Raw genomic sequence first — 19658 nt, forward strand, 5'->3', positions numbered from 1 at the left:
TCTTTTTTTAGCAATGTCCCTGCATATTTACGCAAGAAAGCCTCGTCGAGTCTCGAGACTTGCTTGTCTCCATGCTGGGTCCTGCTCGAGACAATATGTGTGCCACCAATTCCCGGTGGAGTATTGCTTGGCACGCAAGAGCGCAGCGTGTCCGTGTAGTGTGGCCCAGGGACCCACTGGTGTGTGCGTGCGTGCTGTGTTCAAGACTGTTGATGCCAACGGTTTTAAATTTAGAAAAATAAATTGCCTAAAAGCGCCCTGCACCACAAACAGAGGCCTCTATCTCTGCTCGCTGTATGCCCGGCCTGTATCTATCGATCTTATCATCTACATTCGTGTCAACTTTGTAAACAAGTTTGTGCACAGCTTGAGTGTGTGATTGGTTGCTCATTTATTTGTTTGTTGATGAGTGTGTGCGTGTTGTGGCGTGAGCACACGGGACGAAAACCGGGGTGCTGCCACCTGTAAAGCAACACACACACGCGCGCGTGTGTGTGTGCCGCTGTCGATTTGCGAGTCTGGCAAGGAGCCGTCCTCCTTGGCATCCGTGGAAAAGCTGACAAGGGAAGGAAGCGAGCTCGTGTTGCTGATGAGCAGACTGTGCTCTGTCTAGATTCGTGGTGAATGCGTATTGGGGTGGTTGAGCAAAATATAGGCCATGCACTAAACCTCGCAAGCTGTAGGAAGGTTATATAGGCTTAATAGCTATTGAATCCTGGTTATAGGCTATTCATAGGGCGAACGCTGTAGAGGATATGCAGTGTTGGCTATATGTTGTGCAAACTGTAAACTGTGCATAGCTCTATGTATAGGCAGGGCTATAGCCGATAGTGTGCTGGGGAAAAAGGCGAGACAGTATACACTGCTGGCTATAAGCTATACACGGCGCTGCAGTGTTAGCTACAGTGTTGAATGATGTGTAAAGTGTAGACTACATGTGAGCGTGGCGATACGTAGTATAACGAGCTGTCTTGACACCGGATCAAGATATAAGTCGCACTTCGGACGAATCGTAAGCAAAGGAGGCTGCATTCTGATTGTGAAATTTCACTGCTGCGGTTTTACATTTGAAATTACAGGCTGTATCTGTATAGTCGTTGCAAGTCGTCTAGCCTCTACGCTACATATGCACTGTGCATTCTATGCCTGTAAATTGAATGTTGTATGCATGCAGCAGTCACAAGTAGAATAGGCAATTCAGGACATGTATATATTGTACCGGGAAGTACATATTTAGATAGCAGTCTGTACGTGTGGGGTAGTTGGAGGTTTGCCTCGACAAAATAATTGCATCTTATGCATTGCACTACAGGTATTTAAATCGCAGTTTGTGCACACGCAAAAGTTGAAAGTTGTTCCCGCGTTGTTATGCTCTCTGCAGATTTTTATCCATTTAACGCCACACGCGTCTTACACACGCAGCGCAAGTTGTTTAGCCTGCACGCAGTGGCTACACACTTTGTGTAGCATAAGCAGCGGGTTTTTAGCCGCCGCTCTGCGTGAGCGAGTGAGTGGGTTTAAATAAACACACCACACACACCACGGCAATCCCATATATAATGTCCGAAATGGCCGAGGAAGAATTTGCGTTTGGCCAGCAGGAGGCATCCGCTGATTCCGAACACGCGACTCGTCCGGTCGGCTTCAAGGTGTCCCGACTGTCGCCGGTGCTGAAACGCACGCGCGGCTCTGAACAGAAGCAGCAGCAGCAGCAGGAGCAAGAAGAAGAAGAGCAGCAACAGCAGCAGCAGCAAGACAACAGCCCCGGGGCTGAGTCGACCGCGACACCCCGACGCCGAGTTCTGTTCGCCGACGCGGCGGGCTTTCGCCTCTCCCGCGGGGACTCCATGGAGAAAGGCGACGTCGGTGGAGCAGGCGCAGACGACCGCGGGGAGGGCTGCGGCCACTCTCGACCCGCGTCCTCCGTGGCCCCGAGACCCGACTTCGCGCTCGCCGGCTCCACGTCGGAGCTGCTGGACGTGGTGCGCAAGCAGAAGGTGGCTCTGGAGGACTTCGCGGTGTCCTCGGCGGGCGCCGTTCTCGGCACCGTGCGCGTGCACGGCTCGTCGCGGGACAAGCGCGTGCACCTGCGCTGGTCCCGAGACGTGTGGAGGAGCCACTGGGAGGTGCAGGCGACCGCCGTCGACAACACCTTCGACGGCGAGACGGAGCAGTTCGTCTTCCGCAGCTTCGCGAGGCCCGGAGGGGACGAGCCCCTGGAGGAGGGAGACGCCGTGGAGATGGTCGTTCGCTACGCGTCTCCCGACGGCGTCTTCTGGGATAACAACGGCTGCGCTAATTACAGGTTCACGTGCGTCAAGGCGGGCGTGGAGATGCGAGCCGCCCGCGTCAAGGTGGGTTCCTGTCGAGCGGCACGCAGAGGCGCGTGTGTCGCGTTGCGTTACGCTGAGTTACGTTGCGTTACGTTGCGTTATGTTGCTTTACGTTGCGTTACGCTGCGTTACGTTGCGTTACGTTGCCTTACGTTACGTTGCGTTACGTTGGGTTACGTTGCCTTATGTTACGCTGCGTTACGTTGCCTTACGTTACGTTGCGTTACCTTGCCTTACGTTACGTTGCGTTACCTTGCCTTACGTTACGCTGCGTTACGTTGCGTAACGTTGCGTTACGTTGCGTTGCGTCGCGCGGTGCTGGGTACACCAACCATTAGGTTAGTGCGCCACGATGCGCTACGAACCCGGCGACCCGAGTTCGATTGCCGGTCACGGGCAACATCGGTGGCGATTATCCGAATCGGTCCTGAGCCTCCTCCCCTAGGTCGATTCAGCCTCAAATGAGTACCTGGTGCGGTGTGTAAACATCGCCACGAGGGGGTGGGTGGCTAGCACCACGCCCGGCCGCCTTTGTCTCCCTTAGTGGAGGTGGGTTGCCGGCCTTCATAGGTGCTCGCCAACAGCACTTGCCCCAATAGTCTGTACAGCCTACAGGGGGATCTTTGTCTTTGCTTGTGGTGGTCCAGATATCCTGTGACCCCCAATTAATTTACCCCCGAACAGTTCTTTCCGCTGCATATTCATTTCTGCGTTAAACAAATCTTACTTTAAAAATAGAGACATTTTAGAGAACTAAATGGGGAGTCACAAGACATCTGGACCACACTGTGGATCACGTTACTTATCGGGCCAAAACCCTGAGTCTCGAGGTTAGTTTTAATCAGGAGGGGTTCTGATATGGTACGCTTGGCCAATGACCAAGTCATTGTTTCGTATACGATATACTACAGTACTGTACCGTATCAAAAGCACCCAGCATTTACACGAGGGGATAACACTCACAGGGGACTCCAGCTGTTCGCAGAAGGCTTCACGGACGCACACAATCGCTGTAACCGCCACCCCGTGACTACCTCGTAGCCCGATGGGGTTTGAGATTGGAGTTTGAAAAGTCTCGATCTGATCCACCAACCCTTGAGGGCGCCACTGTGACTAGGATATGTTAACTACCTCGCCTGGTATACAGGAGGTTGTGGGTTAGATCCCGACCCTGACGCCTGCTGTGTATTTGGACTTTGCATGTCTCTCTCCCCATGGCCGCGTGGATTTTTCTCCGGGACCTCCGGGTTTCCCCTTTACATTTATAAACAACGCGCTAGAATTTCTACACGACGATGAGCCACTTCGTTGAGCTATAATTTGCAATACAGCTCAGTGGGCCTTACCTGGTAAAATAACAAAATATTTAGTTTAGTTTTTAGTTTATTGACAACAACGAGTTGGACATATGCCTTGCGCACAGTGGCGATCAGAGCTCGCAGGCAACGCCCAGGTTTTGGGGTGGGCTTACACTGAAATCCACACCCGCATTGTAAAACTCCATACGCGCGGGAGGCTGTAAAAGCATCCATTTGGGGGTCAGGGATGTCGTAGGCACAGCAGCTGCGGCGATCTGTGTTCGTGATGAAGGAAGCGATGGCGGCCGGGGATGTGGTGTCACTCGCGGCATTGGGACGTGACGACCTCTGGGATTTGAATTCGAGTGCCTCCCCGAGTCTCCTCGATTAGTTGACTCTGAATAATAGTGGGGGGCTGGGGGGGGGTCACGTGGGGAGGGAGGCCCCCCTCGCCTCCACCACCCCCCTCCCCACCACCCATGTCCACCATAAAATCCGAAGTTTATATTACCGCATTGAGCTAAGAAGCTGTTTTTTTAAAGGACGGCTCGGCCACTGCCTGTACATTAAAATAAACAACTGCGAGCTGATAATCATGTTGGTGATGATGATGGTCAACCTGTTGGATGTTATGCAAAACACTAAAATTATAATCACGTAAAAAAATAAGTCGATTGATCACATCCCAATGCATTGAGACTCACTGATGATTTCATGGATTTGGAACAATGTGCATTTGGTGCTTGACATTTCAAATATATTCACTTTCATGTTTTAACTGCAATACTTGGATTCCACGTGTGTACACTGGAAACGAAGCAATTGGTGGAGGACATTTAATATATTGATGCAAGCTCCATAAAACGAGCCGTAAAAAAAATCTTACCTGGGAACGATTGTAATACGTACGCCCAGCGAATATCTCGCACACACCTTTTCAATTACGCACCGCGGCAAGGTAAATAGGCAACATTTTTAGGACTGCAGTTTCAGATTTTTCAATGGATTTGGAAACACGTTCGGCACCCGCTCAAGTCTGAACATTATTGCAGCATTTGCAACTTTCATTGGCTGAGCACATGCAGACCTTTATGCACAAAAGGCTACGTTTCACGTGTCTCGTTGGTTTTTATTTAATCTCTTGGTTAAATCTCTTGGTTAAATCTCTTGGTTATAATAATTTAATATCTTGGTTAAATAAAGCATATTGACAGACTTGAAATAAATAAACTCACTTCTTAGCGCCACATGTGGACTCAGTGGTGTCATCAATATCACTAAATGCGCGGTAGCAATGCAGAGCCAATAACTAAATCACCTCTGTGCCTTCACATCTGCAACTATGGGGGTGGCCGGGTTTTGTCAGAGCTCAAACAACTGAGCTGGAATCTTCAACTCTTTGTGAATTTGTGACCTCAACAAAGATACGGCCACACGCTCATCCCTATTTATAGCTGGTGGTCTTGGCAAGGCTGAGGACATTGTGCATGCAATGTGGTGGTCACATGACGTGCACACAAGGCATGATGGGAATCCGGCCTCCCTGATCTGTGTGAGCACACTTTTGCTGACATCGCCAAGATCCTGGCATTGAATCCAACTTTCAGCCGCCTGTAATTAAATTGGGTTCTCAAGTATCGATTACATTCAATTTGGTTCCGCATTTAATATGGCTAGAATTCCACAATCTGAGACTTCGAATATCTATTTGACGTTCGTGCGACAAACATTTATCTCGTTTTACGCACAAGCCGATTATTTTAGTGGCTGCTCATCACTCGTTGAGGGTCGGCGTCAGTGCCCATGTGACCTCAAACACAATGCAAAAATAAACAGACGGCGCATTCTACGTTTTTCCCAAATTCGGCATAGGTACCTAATAAATATGGTTGGTTTCACAGTTTCATCTCTGTACGTTTCCTTGACCATTACCACGAATGATCGAAAGTTGATCGGTTGCTAAATCGCGTTGCCCCTTGGCCTGACGGTTCACGTGCTTTTGTCCTCGGAACTCCTCGTGCAAACGCACGCACGCGCACGAACACACGCACACGCAGGCGCTCGTCAGCGCGCCCGAACCCAACGGCTGCAGCCCGAGGTCTTCCAACGCTTCCAACGAAGATCGCCACGAGCACGCCGCGGACGCCGGGGACCTCCGCGGCCGCGTCGGAGCGGCCATCGGCGACGGCGGCGGAGGCGGCGACCCCAACCACGAGCCGAGAGGCGACCGTGGAGGCGCCTCCGCGAACGGCCTCTCCGCGATAGCGCAGCCGGCCCGGCGGGGCTCTGCTGACGACCTGATGGAGGGGCTCTTCAAGACGCTCCACGCCCTCCTGCTGCTCGTCTTCCTGGCGTCGCTCACTCGCTTCGGGGTGATGGAATGCTGCGCTGCGTACGCGCTCGCCATCGCTTTCCTGTACTGCTACGGCGTCTTCGAGATGCTCAGCCACTAGGCGAGTTTGCTCGTGTGCGCGCGCGCGCGTGTGTGTGTGAGCTTCTGTTTGTGAATACCGGCTGGTCGCGAAGTCCTTCCGGGGCTTTTAGAGTAATATATCTTTCGCGAGAAGTTATATTGAATATTTGAAATATGCCTTAATTTAAATGCGTCGTAACTCAAACAAGTGTTTGAAAGCTCATGCTTTCCTACCTCTACCCGTCAACTCGACGTTCTTCATTTAGTTCATACCTTGGTAGTCCATCTATTAAAAACAATTATATGTAAGCATTTCTAAACGTTTTGCAACAATTGAAGGTCGACCGGCGAGCTTCGCATTATAAATCGTCCCGTGTGGACTCATGCCGTCTCTTCGGGTAATGCTGTATCTCTGTAGAGCCTAGCCCATCCCCTCTAACACTGCCCACCGGTAACACATGCTGAACGTTCTGCTTCACTCCCACAATCGTGGAAATTAACTAGGTACACTAACAATGCCATCTAAGCAAACTAAAGCCATTTCCGACAAACATAAACTTCAGGATTGAACATTTGTATTCATTGAATGTATGAAAATATGCATTTGTGTTGCAAACCAGATGACATTACTTACACCTGGGGGAGACCATTATCCTGTATTGACAAACGTGTTCTATTCTAGATTTGAAGCTTTCGTGACTGCAAGGATCCATACTTTTTGGTTCTATTCGGTAAAGTCACGTAGGTAAAAAATAAAACAACATGTGTTCTAACTGGAGCCGGAATGACCTTCAGTGGTCAGAATAACCTTCAGAAAGACCTTTGACCTTCAAGAAATTAAAACTGAATCTGTATTAGGACGCGTGGAGTTAACCGACTTAAATGTTACGACGAAACAATTGCTTCGCTTTCTCGAGTCAAACGTTTCACTTGTGTTGGACGTGTGGCGAACTGAAGGCATGCCAGGGAGGATCATTTGAGATGTCTGGTTGTGTACCAGAAGTGTCAACAACACATCTTCATTTAGTCGAGTAGAATACGCCATCGTTTCACAGTACGTTTAACACAAAGTTATTTATAGTTGTAGACTTCAGTATGCATTGTCTGCCTTTTCCCTGTCGCCGTCTGGCCAGTTGAGTCAAAACGCATTGGTGAGTGATCAGCATAGGAGTTGTGTGTAGCTCAGTAAACATCAGCACCGGAGCAGCAATGCTTGATAGATAAGGTTACCATTATATACATTTTCACGATGCGATATGGGGCCGTCCATAAATGACGTCACGCGATTTTGGACGATTTTTGCCCCCCCTTCGTCACACGGCGCCACAAAAAGTCAGACCCCCCCTCAAATATGACGTCACGAAGCTCTGCCCCCCCCCCCCAAATAAAACATGCTTCAAATCGCTTTAAACTATTGTCATTGCAGTGCGTATTTAATGTGGAGCTGCACTCTGATGTTGTAGGAGAAAACATTTATTAAAACGTCTATTTAATTAAGTAGAACGTGTTGTCTATATTTATTTAAAGTTGCGCATTTTGATGTGACGTCATATTTCTCAACCCCCCCCCCCCTCGTCATACATCGTCACAAATGTTTGACCCCCCCCCCTAGGTGCGTGACGTCATTTATGGACGGGCCCTATGAAATTTCGCGATGTGGCGGTTACCGTGATGTCATTTTACGGGGTTTTTTTGCGCTTCGTTTTTTGACTCGTGTGGATAAAACTTTTACTTAAAAGTTATTCCGTTGCAGTTCACTACAACGTGAGCCAGCCACGAGTCGTATAACCATTGCGAACTTTACGATCTGGAATGCTTATCATGAATAAACACGTAAAATAAACGAAATATTAAATTGCCATATAAATCCCACGCCGTCAATTGCTCTAAATAATATTTAGCATTGCACTAGTTTAATAGATAACAGCTCATCCATTTGCAAGTTAACGATGAGTTTGCCATTTCGTAGTTGTTGGGGTTTTTTTGGTCAAGAAATTAAATATTTCAGAAAGGTAACATGAGCAATGATAAATTTCGATATAACGATATTGGAAAAAAAAATCGATGATACGATAATCATGGCTCTCCGCACCTCCGATGAGCACGGTTGGCTACGTATTGTGCGAAAGAAGTTCAAGGTACGGACGTACGGCTGTTTTATCGTACGATGCATCGTATTGTCGTCATATCATGGTTATCCTAAACATACAATCACGCGCCGGTAGGGCAGCACAAGAGCAATACGAGAGACGTTTACGCTATTGTTATTTGCCATATTTGTTCTGGTCAGTATTGTTTTCTTTTTATTTGATGGTCGAGAAGGGCAAAAGAGATGGTCTAGGAATAATTTAATGCGAAATTCTTTCCTATATTCGGGCTAATGTAACTGATGAAGCTTTCAGTTTTGTGCGGATCAAACGGCCAGTACACAAACCCCTGGGTGTTTGTGTCTTACACAAAGCCCTTTAACGCAACGTCATATTAAATAAGCACTGTGTGTGTTGTGTCCCTGCGTATTCCTTTCGGTCCGAAATAGCATCACAAATCTATGGGAGTTGTGTGTGTGAGGTTGTCTGTAGACTTTGCAGGGCAACTTCTTTGGCCGGTCACGACAAACGGCCGGATGCCGAGACCCGATCTTGGTGCCGGCATCTGGGAGCGATCCGCTGTGCCTGTGGGTTTTTTGAGTAAAGGGCAAGTTGCTATAAGCGTCCCCCCCTATCCCCCCAATTGGCAGGGTTGCACCACGTACACGCAAGCCTCTCGCGACGGTCCCGCGTTAGCGTTGCCAGCAGCAGGGGCAGTAGGAGCAGCAGGAGGAGCAGCAGGAGGAGCAGCAGCGGTGGCAAAGCGCGCGGTGTTTGCCCGGCTGAATGTATTTGTGCTGCCGCTACGCAGGCGCCAGGCCGGGCTGCGTCCGTCACTGCTGCCCGTTTATTTTTAAGCGCGCGGGAATCTGCCCCGTGACATCCTCACCACGCCAATCCCCCCCCTGAGCAAGAGAGCGTTCCACTCGCCACTGCAAAGATAACGGAGAGCAAGTTCCCCTGCCCCCCCCCCCCCCACCATGAGTCACAGCAGCAGAGTTCGGTAGCACGAGTGGTGTGCAAATATTGAGCGATACAATTTTATGTACATGGCTGCTACAAGTGGGTGCCGTAATGGCGAGACGTTAACTGCCTCGCCTGCTATACAGGCGGTCGTGGGTTCGATCTGGAACGTGACGCCTGCTGAATATTTGGAGTTTGCGGTGTCTCCCTCCCCGTGGTCGCGTGGATTTTTCGTGCTTACGCGCGCGTGCCGCCTTGGCTCGCTGTAAGAAGAAGGAGGGCGTCCGGTAGAGGTCGCTGATGGACTCCACGAGTACTTGGCTGCTATACATTTCCATGTGATAAGCCGCTACTTCGTTAAGCTATCATTTGTGGCCAGGTCGCTTCTGAAAACGATCTATATAGCTCAGTAGAGCCTTGCCTGCTAAAATAAGAATGCGTTAACAGTTACGTGGATCACGTGGTAACATAACAGCACTTATGACGAGATCACGTGAAGAAGGCTGTCGCATAATTCGCTGTTGTTTGGTGCCCTATAGACGTTGCTCCAACTCTGGCCGTGTCGTGTTCAGATGGTAATCAACGAGTGATATATTATAATAAGTTTTCCCTCTTTTTTCTGGCAACAAAACAGCTGTGTTAATATTTTGATTTAAAGTTTTCGTGACTGCAGGGATTCATATTCTTGGTTCTTTCGGTAAAGTCACGTAGAAGGGAAACAATGAAAATAATAAAAATATAAAACAATATTTTATTATTTTATTGCTTCCCTTCTACGTGACTTTACCGAAAGAACCAATAACAGGTGTTAAGATGTTAAAACACCAAACTTAAACCTTTTACAAGGAATCATGTCTGCATTAACCACAATGCTTGTGGTCAGAATGCAAACAAAAAAATATACTACGTGATGTATTCCATCTGGGCGCATCGACTTGTGCGAGATCAGACGTCCACGGTGTGTCTCCACGTCTGATCTCTGTGTCTCCACACAAACACACGCGGAGGCACAGATCAGACGCCCCGTTCACGAAACATATCGCTTATAATGCCCCACGGTTATGCTCGCGATGAGTTGCTACGGACTATTTCTTCGGTGTTTGGGTCGAACAGGGTCCCGTCGTTTCGAGGGAATGCTCTTGCCAATGACGCCTGGCAACTCGACAACATTTATTTGACGAGGGCTCAACTCCGCTGAAGAGACCCCCCGAGGTTGAAACGACACGGTCCACAGTTTCCTCGCTTTAACTGGATAATATTGGTCTTGAAAGCCAATATGCCGATGGATTATACAATCTTGAGTTTATATGTTGAGACGTAACACTGAATTCTGCTTGTTATAGGCTTTTACCCACAATGCTTCACAACAACACTTAATTCGTTTGTTGACGGTACAGGGCGATCCGTTTATAGATACCCAACTACAATTACTGGGAGACATAGAAATCCAACTTTCAATTCTAAACCTTTACACGTCTCCCACCAACCTTAGTACTTAATACATCTTTTAACACTTTCTTGAGGCACTTTGTCTTGACATGGCCATCGAATTCAAAGCATTCAGTCACCTATTGAGACTAAAATCAAGAGGATCACGCATTGGGGTATCTATAAATGGATCGCCCTGTAAGTGTCCGGAACGGTTTCTTGGTTAATATGAATGATTGTAAGTTATTGTGTCATGTGTAATTGGGCGAATATTTTGTCACGCAAATTAATTAAATAAATGCTTTTATCTTTGACGACTTCATTTCTGAATAATTTTGATTGTTTCTGCACACTCCAGTTCTGTGAGTATCGACGCATGATTGGTCGATGTATACGATCGTCAGGCTCACGCTAATATGCATGCGTCAAGTGAAGGTAAGAAATTAATGTAATTCGATTTCACGTCTCTCTGCCTGAACAAAAATAAAAAGGATTCCTCATAAAACCCATCGGCCCCCGCGGCCTTCTGGGGGTGAACAATCTCAGCAGCGTTGATTCAGTACAAGTGTAATGACAGTCGAGTCTACCCGCGGTGTGAATGGACGAGTGGCCACGGGAGGTAATGACAGGGGAGTCAGCCTGCAGTGCGAATGGACTAGTGGCCACGGGAGGTAATGACAGGGGAGTCAGTCTGCAGTGCAAATGGACTAGTGGCCACGGGAGGTAATGACAGGGGAGTCAGCCTACAGTGCGAATGGACTGGTGGCCATGGGAGGTAATGACAGGGGAGTCAGCCTACAGTGCGAATGGACTGGTGGCCATGGGAGGTAATGACAGGGAAGTCAGCCTGCAGTGCGAGTGGACTAGTGGCCACGGGAGGTAATGACAGGGGAGTCAGCCTACAGTGCGAATGGACTAGTGGCCACGGGAGGTAATGACAGGGGAGTCAGCTGTGAGTACGAAGGGACTGGTGGCTACGGGAATGATCGAGAAAGGAGCGTGGTATGGTGACGGAAGAGGGCGGTGTAGTCTGCCGATGGAGCGAGCATCCAGAGTCAGCGAGAAGGTTCGGGAATGGGGGCGTGGTCTCGCTCCGTATATAAGGCAGATGCACGGGGAGAAGTGTGTAAAGTCGTCTTTACACAAGCAGCACTCTGGGACCGGCTTCGAACGTACATCATCTCATCAGCAGAGTCAGGCTTACGCGAACCAATGCCACTGTCAGATGTTAATCTCGTCGCTTCATCTCTGCGGTGGGCATCCTCCCCTTAGCTGCCACTCCATGGCTAGTCTCGAACACCTGGCCATCGTCACAACCAAGGAACACATGTGCTGCCTAAGCCCAATCACGTCTTCTAAACCGTTACGTTGATGTCTTTGGCACGCGTGTCTTCTCTGATCCAGGTGTTATTCCTTCTGTCTCTGAGTGTCATTCAAAGCATCCACCCCTCCACGATTATTTGTGCACTCTTTCACTTTTTATTTTTCAATGCCCACGTTTGTGGTAAATGTGTCGGGAGCAGGTTTAACATACACCGGTGTGAAATATTATTCACCCAAAGCTCTGGTATAAAAGCACAGCGTCTATCCACTGTTGGACTGCTCAACCCCAGCAGGAGGGCAACCTGGGCCCGAATGTATAAACAATCTGGGGGCTCCTGACGAGTGCACAGGTGCTGCCTTTGTCATACAGGTTGTGACCTGTCCTGGTTTTCCCAGGATCGTCATCTCTTTGAGCTGTCCTTTGAAATCTGCGAGAACATTTCAGAGTTCCGTTTTTGTCAGTTACGCAACAATAATAATACACTACTCGAGACGATGCATTCACACGTAGCACTCCCCTCTTACGGTATTGCGAGACATTCTCCTTCCCACTGCATGGCCCAGGATTGCTGTACCTCACTTGTGGCAGCCCTGTTTCCGGGGTGCTGGATATTCTAGGCTTTGCTAGAGCCTCGGTCCAGCTTCAAGCTCCTGAGTGGCCAGTAGCGGGTAATCCTTTGCAGCTGCTGATCTCGTCAAGCAGCATAAACCACCACCACCACGCAAACTCCGGTCATCCTCGCGGCAGCCGCTTTTGGCTAACGGTTGAACAATGACGGCGGTCACCGCATCGCGCGTTTTCAGGTGCGCTTCTGCGGCCGTCTGGAACGCTTTTCCTTCCGATATTAGGAAGCCACTGGAGCGATGCACTTTTAAATCGAGATCGAAAAATTACTTAATCAGAGTTGCTTTTTGTGTTTTAGTTGTCCTTCCCCAGCACTTCCGATGAGCACGGTTGGCTACGTACGATGCGAAAGAGGTTCAATATTCGTACGTGTAGTTTATTTCCAGAAGCACAGATAGCGCGGGAGGTGCTTGTTGCCGCCTATACAAAATGAACCCTCCACTGCTCGTAGACGGCTTCGTTGAGGTGGGGTGGGGGGGGGGGGGGTAGCATCTTAGTCCAGTGTTTTTCACTGACTTTCAGAGGGGGGCGACTTTCGCCGATAAGACATCGTCAGTGTGAGGTCCGCCACACGTTTGACACCAATGTTGGGTTTGACAGCGGCACGACGATGATGATGGGTGTTATTTTCACTCTTTGTGTATTGTCGGGGGGGGGGGGGCGCGTGTCAGGGGCCGCACTGAAGGCCATCAGGGGCCGCCAGTGGCCGACGGGCCACGCAATGATGAACGCTTGCCGTAGACGCTACCACGAATCTACGTCGCATTGCACGTTGCCCTGCGTCGTGGCGATCCCGGCGGGTGATGACGACGGACGGACACCGGGCGGCCACCGTGGGGTGGTCACCAGACGCCGCCGGCCGGGGCCCGGAGGCCACGCGGATGGCCCGGGAGGTGGAGGCCTTCGGCGGCGTAGGAGGGGTCCTGGGCCCCCAGCCGCTCCGCCTCCATCGCCCGCGCCTCCATGGTCCCACGTAGGCCCCGAGTCTCATTGTGGGCCATCACTGCAGTGGCCACAGCAGCAGCAGCAGCAGAAGCGACACAGGTAGAAGTTGTTCTCAAGATGAACTGTGAACTTCATTCAGCTTTCATAAGCTATGGTATAAATAAGTCTACTACTGTAGTGTTATTCAAAACAGCCAGCTTTGGCACGAACGCGCCATGCTATATAAAAACACACACACATGGCTTGCTAAAGTGTACAGATTGATTGCATATCACGTACTCATGTCTAATTTGGAGCAAAAGTTAGTAAAACAATATATCACATTTCTTTTCGTGATAACGATTTTTTCTTTTATTTAGCAGAGCTAAGAGGCAATCTAAATTGCACAGAACCTGGGATGTGTGGCCACCATGCATAACAGGTGTTATAGGCTGCGGCGGGGTGCTAGCTACGGCGTGGACTACAGAGAGGCAGTGCAGGAATATCAATTGTTGTACTGTACGTTTATGTTTCCAGCTCCTGGAATGTCTCTCTCTGGGTGGCACTAGCAACATCAATACTGCTTTGTTGGACGGAGTGCATGACAGGAGTGTGTTTCAAGATTGAATACGTGTCCTGTGCATTATTGAGATGGGTGAGCAGTGGCAGAGCCAGGCATAAAGCAAACCCAAGCAATGGCATCGGGTCCCAAATAGCCAAAGGGACCTCAGATTCGTGATAAAATAGCAGTATACACAATCATACCGAGATCCTTATAAAAACAATAAAACTAAATACTATAACCCTAATAACACAATTAAACTCATTGTAACAAGTCTGACATTCATCGTTTCACATAGCTATTATAATTGAGCTACGTAGCTTGGGCAACACGAAAGGTGTGTAGTTATTTGATGCGGCCAAACTATGTTATGCTTAGGGTCTCCGATGGGCTCGCACCGCCACTGTTAGTGGGAGGCATGCAGAGGCTTTGAAACACAAAATGCTGTTTTATTCTACAACGAATCCCTGTTATTTTACTGTGGATATCTATAGATGATGCATCAAACATCCTGCATAACGAGGAGCAAACTTAACACATTCCTCAAACACAGTGGTCTTACAATCAAAAGGATATCATAGGCGACGTTCCAGGCAATGGGCCTTCTTCATGGCACGTTTATGTACTGTACATACATCGTCAATAGCACATTTGTGTGCCATTAAAAAGGGCCATCGGCCGAAACGTAGCCTATTATATATTCTTCTTTTAAGGCCACGGTGTTATTTGAAGAGTGTGTGTTGAGTTTGTTGTTAATTGTGATAGTGCACCACTGCCAAGGCAGCAGTAAAAGAAGCAGTAACAGAAGAAGCAGCAACAGAAGAAGCAGCAGCAGGAGACGAAGCAGTAGAAGAAGATGAAGCAGCAACAGCAGCGTCACCAAACAATCCGCAGGAGGCGTGTGGCGGCAGCGAGAGACGAGCGGCGAGTGGGATGGAGGCAGCGGCTCCTCCTTACCAGCCCAGTAGAGGGCGCACGCAGCCACGCCGAGGCTCAGGAGAGACACCAAGAGCAGCAGGTGGACGAGAAGCCTGAGGCTGCAGGGGCAGCACGAGGCTGGGCGCTGGACAGAGCCGGATTCCTCGAGGGAACGCGGCGGTTGCGACGGCGGTGGCGGCGTGAGTGGTGGAAGCGGAAGTTCCTTCCACGCTGGGTCCCAGTCGTCATCGTCGTTGAAGAGGGGGGCCGCCGCCGTCCACTGCGCGGAGCCCCCCACTCTAGGCGGAGGTTTCGCCGTGGAGGAGTCGGTGCCGACGGTGGCATCGGCGATGCTGTTCCCGCCTGCAGTGCAAGCAATCACAACACGACGCGAGAGGGTGTCTCGGTCGTCACTTTACCCACATTTGAGTTGGGGTTTGATGAGCGCGCACGGGGAAATGCAGTTGACGGAATTAAGAAATTTACCACCGTTTTTTGTTTTGACGAACGAACCCCGACTCGGGTCAAACGCTCAGTCCGTCTCCTCTCTCAACGTTTGGTGCTGGTTAAGTGTCATAATGATAATCGAATATAAAATCGATGTCATCGTGCGTAAAGATGCGTTGCTGTTCGGTAGTTACCCCTAAGAAACCCTGGTCGTCTTGATCACAGGGTTGGCACAAAAAAATGTGCCGATAAAAACCAGCGCTAAATGTGTGTGGTTATCTGGTTAAGGCGATGACGCCGCATGCCATGCAGGTCTCGCCTTGCCCATGTTGCCATTAGCTGCCACGTCGTCTCGTCGTGCATCTTCGATGGGCAATTAGTTTACTACTTCGGCCCACCGGTGTGCTGGAGATGAAATCCACAACATTTACAATTGCCTCTCCAACACACCGGTGGGCTGAAGTAGTAAACTAAGTGGAGCGTTTTTGTTTACGTGACGAAACCTTACTGGCTGTGTCGGGTGGTGGAGGGTTACGACACATTTATACTTACGCGATCTAGTAAAAAAAAACTTTTATTAAGAATAAAATTGGTCGCGAAAGCCTACGCGTTAAGCGAATTACGTACTTTCGAGGAGGACAATCGCACATTGGAAAGAGCTACACATTCCAAGCGTATGCATGATTTTTCTTCCTTGGTTTTCATCGTTACGAGCTCGTCCTGACCAGCGTGGTAAAGTATGGGCAAACAGCCCCACCCCCTCCCACTGACGACCGACACGGCGTGAGGGGCCCTTCATGCATCTGTGGATTTACAGGTGTTTGAGGCTGTAAATGACCATCCACCAGGGTTTAGAAAGTTCCCGTTTGGTCCTTCTGATACTCGCGTCACGTGGAGTTAAGCCAAACGTGCGTCTTGACGTGCTCCCCCCCCCCCCGTGTGAAGTTAGTGTGTGTCGTTTTGTAATAACGAAAAACGTTATCCTTGACTACCTTTGCCACCCCTGTACCGCTTTACTCTTGCCGCAGGATTCAATGTGAACGTTTATTTTGGTTGCTGCCGGCAGCGTTCAGTTTTATATAAAAAAATAATCAGCAAAGTAAATCGCCCCTTTATTTTCTCATTTGCACGGATTTTTTTAAATTTCGTCTTGAATGAAACAGACTGGAAACTGTGAAAAGTCGAATCCGTGAGGATCTGTGCTCTGAAATATTCCACCCTCAGCGCATCCCTTCTGCCTCGCGAAAGCAATCCGGAATTGGCCACTGGCTACATTCAATTATTAACCCATATGCCTCTACTTTCGAGTAAAGCCAGGAATTAATATATATTCAACAAAGAAACATGATAAAGGGTATAACAGCCACAGCGGAGATGGAGCGATGAGATACTCGTATGCAGGAGTGGGATTCCTGTGTTGCATTGTGAGAGCATGGGGGTAGGTCATGGCTTGGGGAGGTCTTCATCCAGCAGTGGATATAGCATGGCCGGTGATGACGATGATGCAAATTGACAGTGGCACGCAAGAACATTTACAACATTTTTTGTCAATCCGCTGCTGGATGAGGGCCTCTCCACACTGTGGGTTCATAGGGGCTATTTGACCATACTTCACCACGCTGGTAAGCGCATGTTTGTTTAAGTAATGCGCGCAGAGAATGCAGCAATGTGATTGCTGCAGTTTCTTCTGCCACTCTCCACGATCCATGCTCAAACCTGCTTAGCTTCTGAGATCTGACGATTAAACGGCACGCTGCAGGCGATTTGGTCCGCGGGTCACCATTATTATTAGTAGCACTGTCGTGTAACGTAATTATCGGGTAAGCATTTGCATCTTTCGGGCGCTCAGATTCAGCAGCAGCACCTTAAGGTCGCGTCACCAATGCCGATGAGAAATACAAAGCACTGAGAGGGAGGCGAGAATGTTAGAGAGGCGCAACAAACAAAACACAATCAACGAATTTAAGACAACACCGCTCAATGGAATTACGGAAAAGCCACGCGCACACAGACCGGAGTAGAAGAACCCCGTCAACGTAGAAGATAGTCGATGGAATCCAATAATAATGGGCAATAACTCTCACTCAGAGCAGAGCGGGGGCTCGGAGATTAAACTCGGTCAATCTTCCCGCCCTCATCTCCCCCGCCGCTCTTAAGGACCGCCAGGCCTGCCGCGTTAAATGTGTCCGTCATAAGGCGGTGTTCGTAGCTGATGGTATTGTGTCAAGTCTCAAGAGGTCTCTGCGGACGTACGACGTTTCGCGGCGCTGCCTTCCTTCTGCTGTACCTCGTAGATATCTCGGTGCCAGTCCACAAACACTTCCCCGATTGCACCTCTCCCAGATCCGAAACACCACGCTCCATCTTCGTTGGTTCTTTCGGTGAAGTCACGTGGATAGAAATAAAATTCACGACGTTTCGATCGCAACGCAAAGCGGTCACCTGATTACGACTGCTTGCGTTGCGATCGAAACGTCGTTAGTTTTTTTGTTTTATTTTTTTTAATTTTATGTTCTATCTACGTGACTTTACCGAAAGAACCGAAGAATATTAATTCCTGCAGTCACGAAAGTTTCAAGTCCAAATTTAACCACGTCTGAAAATTGCAGTCCAGTGATGGCGCTCGCCCGTCGACAGCTCCGAGCAGAAACGCTTTGCGGGGCTCCCTCTTCCCATTCATAGAATCCTTGTGAGATAACAAATACCGGGAGTGCCACGGTGGCTAGGAGATGTTAACTACCTCGCCTGGTATACAGGACGTCGTGGGTTCGACCCCCACCCTGACGCCTGCTGTGTTTTTTTGGAGTTTGTGGTGTCTCTGTCGCCGTGGTCCCGTGGATTTTTCGTGCTTACGCGCGCGTGCCGCCTTGGCTCGCTGTAAGAAGAAGGAGGGCGTCCGGTAGAGGTCGCTGATGGACTCCACGGCGCGCAGCACCGGACCCCCGCCCGAGCCGCCCTTGCCGGGAGCCGACGACGCCCACGGCTGTTGCTGCTGCTGCTGCGGCCCCGCCATGCCCGACCTCCCTCTCCTCCCCTGCGTGTGCGCGCGTAAACGTGCGGGGGAGCGGTGGCGCAGCGATTAGCGCGATACTCGTGGGTACGAACCCGGCGAACCGACTTCGATTCGATTCCTGCTCGTGGTTGCAAGGCCGTAATTATAATATATTGGGGGGGGGGGGGGAACTCATCCCCCCCCCAACGCTCAAAATGTCCCCCCCCCAATAAATCGCTATAAAAACGTAGAATGAGAATAAAATAATAAATTGATAAAATAAAATAACGCAATAAAATTCTCACGACGTTTCGGCCACAACACAAGCGGCCTTCATCAGGTGAAGGGACGAGACTGTCTGGAAGACAGCGCTTCACCTGATGAAGGCCGCTTGTGTTGTGGCCGAAACGTCGTGATAATTTTATTGTGTTATTTTATTTTATCAATTTATTATTGTATTCTCATTCTACGTGACTTTACCGAAAAAAACAAAGAAGATGAATCCTTGCAGTCACGAAAGCTTTAAATCGAAATAGATTTGTGGTTATGGTTGTACTTTATTAATCCCTAATCTTTGCAATTACATACAATGAAACAAGAAAAGTAAAAAAGAAAAAAAACAGAGCAATGTAATACAATATTAGACATTATTGTAAAAAATAAATAAAAATTCCATCCCATGTGTTAGTGAATTTTTTAACATTTTAGGCCCGTAATTAGTTTTCAAATTTATATTTTTTCTGGGGGGGGGGGCCCAGACCCCCTGGAAGATTTGGTCCCCCCCAATGTTGACTCCATGGCTACGGACTTGCGTGGCTGACATCGGCGACGGATGTGTGAAGCGGTTCTGGGCGTCCTTAAGGTCGATTCAGCCTTAAATTAATACCTGGTGCAAGTGGGTAAACATCAACGTTGGGGGGGGGGGAGACAAAGGCGACCGGGCGTGGTGCTGTTCACATACCGCCTCGTGTGTCGTGCCGGCCTTCACAGGTGCTGCTCGCTAACGGCACTTGCCCCCAACAGTCTGTTAAGGCTACACGGGAGATCTTTGTCTTGTGTCTGTAAGCACGTAATCATTATTAATAAAAATGTTCTGAGACCAGGTCGGAGCCGGCTGACAGGAAACGTTTCGTGTTCAAGGGAGACCGGGTTCACAAAAGCGATGAATCGTGGTACAAGTGTGATGTAGGGGGTCACACCAGCATCATGCAGTATTTGGACATGAAATACAGATCAATAATCCTGAATGCAACATATTTTGTAATAGTTAATGATACATATAACTCCAAAATATGTTATAAAATGACGTTTCTGGTAGTTGCCCTTCTGCTGCTTTAAAGGAGGG

General features: G+C 49.2%; 2 protein-coding genes across 2 annotated transcripts; one reads left to right on the top strand and one right to left on the bottom strand.

Moving 5' to 3' along the window:
• The first annotated feature begins 214 nt into the window (after window positions 1-214).
• Window positions 215-10836, top strand: LOC116947449 (protein phosphatase 1 regulatory subunit 3A-like). Its single transcript, XM_032963204.2, has 2 exons — window positions 215-2354; window positions 5689-10836. The coding sequence occupies exons 1-2, from the start codon at window positions 1560-1562 to the stop codon at window positions 6082-6084; spliced, it is 1191 nt and encodes a 396-aa protein (XP_032819095.1). The 5' UTR covers window positions 215-1559; the 3' UTR covers window positions 6085-10836.
• Window positions 10837-13312: 2476 nt separating this feature from the next.
• Window positions 13313-18488, bottom strand: LOC116947450 (uncharacterized). Its single transcript, XM_076070586.1, has 3 exons — window positions 18175-18488; window positions 14675-15237; window positions 13313-13429 (listed from the first exon to the last, which is right to left on the bottom strand). The coding sequence occupies exons 1-3, from the start codon at window positions 18332-18334 to the stop codon at window positions 13313-13315; spliced, it is 840 nt and encodes a 279-aa protein (XP_075926701.1). The 5' UTR covers window positions 18335-18488.
• Between the last annotated feature and the right edge of the window lie 1170 nt (window positions 18489-19658).

This window comes from Petromyzon marinus, chromosome 30, assembly GCF_048934315.1.
Source record: "Petromyzon marinus isolate PM22_M1 ecotype Great Lakes invasive population chromosome 30, UKy_Petmar_22M1.pri1.0, whole genome shotgun sequence".
Taxonomy (NCBI): Eukaryota; Metazoa; Chordata; class Hyperoartia; order Petromyzontiformes; family Petromyzontidae; genus Petromyzon; species Petromyzon marinus.